This window comes from Engraulis encrasicolus, chromosome 23, assembly GCF_034702125.1.
Source record: "Engraulis encrasicolus isolate BLACKSEA-1 chromosome 23, IST_EnEncr_1.0, whole genome shotgun sequence".
NCBI classification, from domain to species: Eukaryota; Metazoa; Chordata; class Actinopteri; order Clupeiformes; family Engraulidae; genus Engraulis; species Engraulis encrasicolus.
Genome location: NC_085879.1, coordinates 45,865,505 through 45,875,504, shown reverse-complemented (window position 1 = coordinate 45,875,504; position 10,000 = coordinate 45,865,505). Strand labels below are relative to the sequence as shown.

At 46.3% G+C, this 10,000-nt stretch overlaps 1 protein-coding gene across 1 annotated transcript in view; it reads right to left on the bottom strand.

The window, feature by feature from the left end:
- LOC134439896 (SH2 domain-containing adapter protein F-like) overlaps positions 1-10,000 on the bottom strand; it is a 219,998-nt gene that overhangs the window by 68,628 nt on the left and 141,370 nt on the right. Inside the window, exon 3 of the mRNA XM_063189807.1 lies at positions 8,024-8,164. Within this exon, the coding sequence (XP_063045877.1) occupies positions 8,024-8,164 (141 nt within the window). The remainder of the gene's footprint in view (positions 1-8,023; positions 8,165-10,000) is intronic.

The window sequence follows — 10,000 nt, the reverse complement described above, 5'->3', positions numbered from 1 at the left end:
GTATTCCTCCATCCATCTTTATTTTTCTCCTCTCTTTCCTTCTTCTCTCATTTCTTGAATAACAACATAACTTTCTTTTGTTCGTTTGTTAGTCTTTTTTGCTTCTTCTCTTTCTCTTATTCTTTTCTTTTTTCCCTTACTATTCTTTCAGAATTCCTTCAGACTGTCTTCCTTTCTCTCTCAACCACACAGCACAGCCAACACGGCTTTCTCTCCATCCGTTATTACTTTCATTCATTCTGTACTGTCTTTCATTTGTATTCCTCCATCGATCTTTACTTGTCTTCTCTCTTTCCTGCTCTCATTTTTTGAATAATAAGATGGAAATTCCTCTCTTCTCCCCTCTTCCTTTTTTTTGTTTTTAGTTTTTTCTTTCTTCTTTTTTGTTTTTTTTTCCCTTTAACTTTTCTTTTAATTCCTTCAGACTTTTTTCCTTTCTTTATTTTCCTCTTTTTTAATCCCTTCTTCAGCCCATTACATCCTCCTCAGGGGAGAGCAGGCAGCACATATTTCTTCATTATGTTTCTGCTACTTTGGCTCCGTGATTGGGTCATTTAGCGGTGTGTGCAAGTTTGTGTGCAAGTGTCCACAATCAGGGATGAGGGTGTGTGTGTGTTTTGCTAGTGTTCAAGGGTGTGTGTGTGTGTGTGTGTGTGTGTGTGTGTGTGTGTGTGTGTGTGTGTGTGTGTGTGTGTGTGTGAGGGGGGGGGCATGCATGCATGTGTGCGTATGTGTGTGTGTGGCTTGTTTGAGGTGGGGTACACTGTGTTGCGGGGTGGATGGGGGTTTGATGTCTCAGCGGATAAAGTTTGTTCGAAAAACACCATATTGCTGAAAAACTGCAGGAAAAAAAGTTTTTTGTGTTGATGCTGAATGAGAATGACGAGAATGAATGAGAATGAATATGATGAAAAATCTCTGCAACATCCACCACACTCACTCTCAAACACGAAGCCCTAACCCTCCTTTCTTTTTTCTTATTGAAAGGGGATGTCATTGTACAGAGACAGTGAAAGCAAAAGTAGACCTTAACCATCAACATTCTGAAGTCAACGTTCTGTATGTCAACGTTCTGTTAACATGGTACATCTCTTCACTTGTCTGCAACTACTAAGCCCCTGACGAACCCTGACAAAGACTGGGAAGGTTGAAGGTTGCAGCGCTTCCGTTTCTCCTTTCACTCCCTCACCCCCCTCTTCCACTGCTCACTTGTATGCAACTACTTAACCCCTGCACCCCTGTACTTCCATTTCATGGATGACGATGGACAATCACTGTACAACCAGAGGCAGCCACAAGAGAACTAGACATCACACGTCAATCTTCAGGAGCCTGTGTTGTGTCAACCCATCCAGCCACAGACATCTTCGTCAAACTTGTAGAACAAGGGAACACGTACTCCGCGCTACTGGTGACAATCCGATACAAACAGAGTAGGACCAGACAGAAGTAAAAAGGGAAGAAATTAAATCTGGTGCCACATGGGTGTCTATTTCGTTTTTTTTTCTCATTTATTCACAGTGCATTAGACCCTAATGCAGAGTGCATAAAGTGGCACCAGATTTCTTCCCTTACGTCCATTTTTATCCTCGTCAAACTTGTTTGTCTTCAGCAGCTACACCCCTCTTCCTTATTTCTGTTTCATGGAAGCCAAGGGTCGGTCACTCATTGTGCAGCCCCCTGAGGCCAAAAGGGAGAAGTGTCCTGTCTCTCCTCCACTGTCCTTTCAAAAAATAAATGTTTAAAAGCTCTAAAAAATATATATGTATATAAAAAACGCATGTGCATCTCAATCATACTCAGTCTGTTGGCCCACTCACAACATCCCCTTTCCTTGTTAAGAAGGCACCGTCATCAGACAGAGACAGTCACGTTGTCTGCACATCAGCTTCAAAACAAAAAGTCCAACAGACTCTTTTCTGTGTCATTGATGACAAGGGACATGTCATTGTCCACACAGCTCTAGAGACAGCCAGAGGAGAGGATGACCTTACCCATCTGCCTTCACAAGCCTGTTGTCAACCATCCTGCCACATACGGTACATCTCAATAACCGCCTCCAACTACAAAAGCCCCTTTGCTAGATGAGATGGTGCTGTCATCAGACAGAAAGAGACAAGTTGTCTGTAACTTCAAAAATAAATAAAATAAAATAAAATAAAGTAAAACAAAATAAGATACGCCTTCCTGTCTCTGGGATGACAAGGGGCCGTCATTGCCCATCCAACCAGAGACGGCCGGCAAAGACTACAACTAGCTGACACCTTTTATCCAAAGCGATTTAGGGTTATTTACAGTGTATTGCTTACAGTCCCTGGAGCCATGTGGGGTTAGGTGCCTTGGTACAGGGTATTGGTTACAGTCCCTGGAGCCATGTGGGGTTAGGTGCCTTGGTACAGGGTATTGGTTACAGTCCCTGGAGCAGTGTAGGGTTAGGTGCCTTGCTCAAGGGCAGTTCAGACATTGATGGAGGTGTAGGAAGAGGTAGGTTTGGATATTACAGGGTATTGGTTACAGTCCCTGGAGCAATGTGGGGTTAGGTGCCTTGGTACAGGGCACCTCAGTCATGTAGTGCGGTAGGGAGTGGAAACGGGGGATTCAAACCCTCAACTCTCTGTTCTGAAAGGGGTATGCCACTATTTTGGGGCTAAATACAGTTGGCCAGGGTTTATAGAGGCGGTAAAGTGTCTTACTTTTCATGTTAAGCGTTGTCTTGCTTTAAGACAAGTTAAAAGAGGGAATATGTCGCTAAGCTTGTGAAAGGCAATGGATCCGTGTAGCATTGTAGCATGCTACACGGATCCATTAACTTTCACTAGCTTAGCGACATGCGACATGGAAGGGCATGGTTTTGGGAAGGGCACAATTTGAAAACTCGGAAACATACAATGCGGGGAACATAGAACCCTTTTTTAGAAAAAGGGTCCTATGTTCCCCGGTCCCATACAAGGACAGGGGAACATAGGACCCGGGGAACATAGGACCTGGGGAACATAGGTACACGCTCCCATCACATGGTTATATACAAAGGGGTCAACAGTCCCAGGCACAGGGAGAGGTTTAAAAAGTCCTTTATTGAACCAAAGAGTCAAATTTTTACAAAGCCGTCAGAACATCATCATTTTTTTAGCAAAGAAAAAACAAAAACAAACCAGTTCCCTCCTCACAGCCTCAACACCAACCTCTCCTCCTTATCCACCTCACACAACAGTCCTCCCAATCCCCAAATTCCCAAAAAAGAATCTACATTATTCACCAACTTGTAATAGGCAAACTCCACCTTGACCCTACACCCCACCATCCCCTTTAAAACTTCCACAGGGTCTGTTGTACCTTCCCCAAGATTTTTATTTTTTTCGAGTTCACCATATGGCCAACTTGGCTGAGGCCACTAAGAAGTTGAAGAGGCACACTTCCCTTTTCACCTTAACCCTGTAAGCAGGACCAGTGACAACTGCAGTGTGAGAAAGGCAGCTGCAACACGTTTGCCCAACCCTGTAAACAAAAAAAAAGAGTCCCTCCAGTCTTTTGCAAAAAAAAAACACATTTGTTGCAGGCTCAGGGAGAGAAGGAGCCCAGAATTGGGTTCCCATTACACTGTATGTCTTGGGTGGGTGTCTCGGGCTCTTTCTGTTGAGTAAGTAGAAAGTAAGGAGTGTCTCAAATTGTGTTTTTATATTTTCATGGCAGTTTGGACGCCCAAGATTTTTTTTTGACGAGCACCCTTTTTTACTACTTGAATACATGACCCAGTGAAGCGTTCCCTTTTCTCTTTTTGCTGTACTTTCAGTTGACTTTGTCCCTTTCTCAACCCAGGATTGACACCTCTGGTCAGTGACCCTGCCAATGGTTAACCCAGACATGAGACTGACGGGCAACAGAGGGCGCTGTCATCACTCAAAGAGCATCTCCAGACTCTCTGATCTGGCCTTGTAAGGGGTCTTACATACTAGGGCGGAACGGCCGTGATTTTTACCGGCGTCGGTGAAAATACATTGAAACTTATATGTTCTTCCACACCAACCGGCGGTAGTCGGGTGTCAGCGGCGCGGGAGCCGGCTCCGCGCCACGCTGCATTTGGAAAATAGAACTCGAGCGTATTTTTCACGCCGGCGACCGGCGGTGTCTCATTCATATGAATGGCAAAGTAGCACGCTAGCTTTGGCTGTGGGGGGGTTTTGAACAGGACTGTGCCACGCACACCGACGCCGTCAGTGTGAAAGGCAGAGAAAAACACACCGGCCGAAACTAAGCTGAAAGATCGTGTCCGTCCCGCGGCCATTCCGTTCGGAATGTTTGACCCCTAAGTCTGCTGAATTCAAAGGCACACTGGTTCCGACAGCATTGCGGAGCACTATCGGCTCAACAATTTCGCACACAATTTCACCACAGCAGAGCGTGTTTAATCAATGGGTGGCGCCGACAAAATGGAAATTGTCCCTACTCGGCAGCGGCCTACCGTGGACATGGGCGCTAGTGTGCAGGGTTGCATTGAAAACAGTGCAATTGGACGTTGGCAGAGCAGTGCTCCGCACTTTGTCGGAACTGGTGTGTGAAGTCCCCATGTCTGCTACTTTGTGACGCAGCTGCCTTCGGAGGCTGCCATCTTGTGAGACTAGCCTTAGGAGACTGCAGACTTAGGAGACTGATGCCTTCGGAGGCTGCAGACTTAGGAGACTGATGCCTTCGGAGACTGCAGACTTAGGAGACTGCAGACTTAGGAGACTGCAGACTTAGGAGACTGTAGACTTAGGAGACTGCAGAGTTAGGAGACTGCAGACTTAGGACACTGCAGACTTAGGAGACTGCAGACTTAGGAGACTACAGACTTAGGATACTGCAGACTTAGGACACTGCAGACTTATGAGACTTCTTTAGGAGACTGCAGACTTAAGAGACTGCAGACTTAGGACACTGCAGACTTAGGACACTGCTGTCTTAGGACACTGCTGACTTAGGAGACTGCTGACTTAGGAGACTGATGCCTTCGGAGGCTGCTGACTTAGGAGACTGCAGACTTAGGAGACTGCAGACTTAGGAGACTGTAGACTTAGGAGACTGCAGAGTTAGGAGACTGCAGACTTAGGACACTGCAGACTTAGGACACTGCAGACTTAGGACACTGCAGACTTAGGACACTGCAGACTTAGGACACTGCAGACTTATGAGACTGCAGACTTAGGAGACTGCAGACTTAGGAGACTGCAGACTTAGGAGACTGCAGACTTAGGACACTGCAGACTTAGGACACTGCAGACTTAGGACACTGCAGACTTAGGACACTGCAGACTTAGGACACTGCAGACTTAGGACACTGCTGACTTAGGACACTGAAGACTTAGGAGACTGCAGACTTAAGAGACTGCAGACTTAAGAGACTGCAGACTTAAGAGACTGCAGACTTGGGACACTGCAGACTTAAGAGACTGCAGACTTGGGACACTGCTATCTCGTGAGACTGCAGACTTAGGAGACTGCAGACTTAGGAGACTGCTGCCTTAGGACACTGCAGACTTAGGAGACAGCTGACTTAGGACACTGCTGACTTAGGAGACTGCTATCTCGTGAGACTGCAGACTTAGGAGACTGCTATCTCGTGAGACTGCAGACTTAGGAGACTGCTGCCTTAGGACACTGCTGCCTTAGGACACTGCTGACTTAGGACACTGCTGACTTAGGACACTGCTGACTTAGGAGACTGCTATCTCGTGAGACTGCAGACTTAGGACACTGCTGACTTAGGAGACTGCTATCTCGTGAGACTGCAGACTTAGGAGACTACAGACTTAGGATACTGCAGACTTAGGACACTGCAGACTTATGAGACTTCTTTAGGAGACTGCTGTCTTCTGAGGCTACTATCTTGTGAGACTGTAGACTTAGGAGACTGTAGCCTTAGGAGACTGCTGTCTTCTGAGGCTGCTATCTTAGGAGACTGATGCCTTCTGAGGCTGTTTCTTTAAGAGAATGCAGCCTTTAGGAGGCTGCTATCTTGTGAGCCTGTAGCCTTAGAAAAACGGCTTCTTTAGGAGACAGCTTCCTTTGTAGGTCTCCTACTTGTGAGACTGTAGCCTTAGGACACAGCTTCCTTAGGATACAACCTTAGGAGACTGTGTCCTTAGGAAACGGCTGTCTTCTAAGGCTGCTCTTTTGTCTTGTGAGACTGTAGCCTTAGGAGACTGCTTGTTCAGGAGACTATAGCCTGATGAGACTGTTGTCTTTTGAGGCTGCTATCTTATGTGACTGTAGCCTTAGGAGACTGCTTCCTTTGAAGGTCTCCTACTTTTTTCCACCCTCCCTCCTCCTGCTGCTGCTGCTGTCTTGGGCTTTGAAGATAGAGACATCCGTAACAAATAGGGAGTTCATGGCAAGGTCTCGTGTACACACGCTCGCACTCACGCACACGCGCACACGCACGCACGCACGCACACACGCCTACAGAGGCATAACTGTCGCACAGGCATAACAAGAAAGAAAACCGCAGCCTTTTCTGCCTTTCCGCTTTCCTGCCCTCAATGTTTTTTTAAATATATTTTCCTCTCATCTATTGTCTTCCTCCTCTTCTCCCACTCTCTCTCTCTCTCTCTCTCTCTCTCTCTCTCTCTCTCTCTCTCTCTCATGCTGTCTGATTTTTTTGAATGATGATGTAACGTGCTTAGCCGTGTTTGTCTCCTCTGGATGTTGGCATGTTTTGGGCCACGTGAGGGCAAAGCGGAAAACAGCCTCTCAGAGTCAGGAAGAGGGCAAACAAGAAGGATGAAAGCCCTGCCAAACAACGATGTCAAAGGAGAGAGGAAGAGAGAGAGAGAGAGAGAGAGCCGGAGAGAGAGAGAGAGAGAGAGAGAGAGAGAGAGAGAGATAGAGAGAGAGAGAGAGAAGGAAAGAGAGAGAGATGACAGGAAGAGAAGCAGAGAGGACAGACATACGGTACAAACGGGATGTCAAGTGATGCTTTACAAGGAATGCAAGTGATACGTCTGTGACACCGATTCAGAAAGGCAGGCCTTGGCCTTGTAGTCCAAACCTTGTGTTTGTGTGTTTGTGTGTGTGTGCGCACGCAAGTGTGTGTGCACCTCAAAAACACTGTCAAAAAAGTTCACAAAGTACACATGCAGGCATAAAACCGCACAGATCCTGAAGACAAGAATGTACAAATTGTGAAGAATACCAGCCAGACAGACAGACGGACAGACAAGTGAGGAGGTGGGACAGTGGTTGCATCACCACAGTTTTCCTGAAAGGGAACAGACAGACAGACAGACAGACAGACAGACAAAAAGACAGAGAACCAGCCAGCCAACCAGCCGGCGAGCCAGCCAAACAGACAGACAGAAAAGTAGTATAAAACTCAATAAGTAGACGGGTTAACCTTTCATAGGTGAGCAAGAAGAAAGAGCTGTTGGCAAACAGATGGCAGATATGCAGAAAAAGAGCCAGCAGGAATCCCGAATCTGAAGCAGAGTACCACCCTGCATCTACTCAATGAGTAAACAGACGAGTTAATCAGACCAATTAGACAGGCAGACACATACATAGCCAGGCATAAGGAGACCGAAAGAACCAGTGTGCCGCCCAGACATCCCTGAAAGACAAGTGGACAGGTACAGAATGGTAGAGCAAGAGAGAAAGAGAAAGAGAGAGAGAGAGAGCGCGAGAGAAGAGGTTAGATCATCCTGGCGTCCCTTGAAAGCAGACAGACTGATAGACAGGCAGACAGGTGGACATACAGGCAAACACATGGACAGGCAGACAGACAGAGACACGGACAGACAGACAGACAGACAGACAGCCAGACACATGGACAGACAGGTGAACAGACAGACCGGTGAACAGACAGACAGACAGACAGACAGACAGACAGAGAGACAGAGAGACAGACAGACACATGGACAGACAGGTGAACAGACAGACCGGTGAACAGACAGACAGACAGACAGAACAAAAGACTGAGACTGCTATCCCACTGGTGACTGTCACCCTGCCGTCCCTGTGTTGTTTTCGGAGGAAGGGGGGGAGGGGGTACCTTTGGGGCCGGTGGTGGATGTGGAGCGAGGCTCCTTACTCCTGGGGGGGTGGGGGTGGGGGGTTGGGTTGGGGGGGTCGGTGGTGCCTCGTCCTCCTCCTATTGACCCCTCTGGGCTAGCACAGCCATAACACAGGAGAGCTGTCCAGGGGGGAGGGGGGGGGGAGACAAGAAGAGAAAAGAAGGACAGGAGAAGAGGACAGGTGTGGAGGAAAGGAAAGAACAACAAAAAAACAAAAGGAGGGAGAGAGAAAAGACAGGAGAGGACAGGAGAGCAACAAAACAAAACAATACAGGAATTGATAATGAATAAAACCTGAACGAAAAAAATGAAAAGATCTGATGTTTCAGCTCGAAATAATGAGCGTCATGTAAATTAATATTGTCTTCAAGAAGTTTAAAAATCACATACTGTAAAAAGCGGTTTCCTCCTCTTTGGACCAGTCTCTAAGAGCAGGGCTCTAAATTAACACCAGTCAATCAGCCAAATGCTAATGAAGTTTCAGTTTGGCTGGTAGAAAATACCATCTTACTAGCCACTTTAACCCATTAGTGGGTGTGTGCTTGGCTAGTGAGATTAACATAACTAGCCACTTTTACCCATTAGTGGGTGTGGGTCAAAGACGTCCAACATGGCACTGTCCTTCAGTGCTAACAGATGCTTTTGCTTACTGTATTTTTTTTTTAAAAAGTGAATGCATGAAAGCCAAGCCAAAAAGATAATAAAAAAAAATCTCTTTTTTTGCATTTACAGTAAGCAAAAGTATCCGTTGCACTGAAGGACATGTTGGACGTCTTTGACCCGTGTGTGCTTGGCTAGTGAGATTAACAAGCTAGCCCCTTTAACCCATTAGTGGGTATGTGCTTGCCTAGTGAGATTAACATAACTAGCCACTTTAACCCATTAGTGGGTGTGTGCTTGGCTAGTGAGATTAACAAACTAGCCCCTTTAACCCATTAGTGGGTGTGTGCTTGGCTAGTGAGATTAACATAACTAGCCACTTTAACCCATTAGTGGGTATGTGCTTGCCTAGTGAGATTAACCTACTAGCCACTTTAACCCATTAGTGGGTGTGTGCTTGGCTAGTGAGATTAACATAACTAGCCACTTTAACTCATTAGTGGGTGTGTGCTTAACATACTACCCATTTTAACTCATCAGTGGGTGTGTTTGCTTGGCTAGTGAGATTAACATACTAGCCACTTTCGCTGGTGAACAAAAAGTCAATTTAGAGCTCTGCATAAGCGGTATGGCTATTGCTAACCCAACAGGGACGCCTCAGAGAAGCCACATATTGAAAGACCACCAACTCTCTCTCACTTAAACTCACACACGCACACGCGCACACACACACGCACACACTGCACATTATCCTATCCCTTGAGAGCGACACACACACAAAGAAATTGGTAGAAAGATGACACACACACACACACACACACACACACACACACACACACACACACACACACACACACACACACACACACACACACACACACACACACACACACACACACACACACACACACACACACACACACACACACACACACACACACACACAGATGAAAATGCACATTCATATACACACGTGCAAAGACACAGACACACATGTAAACAGACACACACTAGCACATTCATATGCAGACAAAAGACACACAAAGACACACACAAGCACATTTATATACAGGCAACACGCTCACAAAAGCACATTTAAATAGAGAGAAGAGATTCAGGTCCCTAGAGTGCTGACAAAAAGCCCTTTCAGCCCTGCGAAGAAAAAAAAGAGAGAGAGAGGAGGATGAAGAAAAAAAGAGGAGAAGAGCATACGAAAAAGACAAGACACTCAGACGAAAAGGGGAGCAAGGAAGAAAAGACACTCAATCCTGTGAAGAAAAAAGAAAGCAAGAAAGCCTTGCAAAGAAAAAAAACAGGAGAAGAAAGCAAGAAAGCCCTGCGAAGAAAAAAAAGAG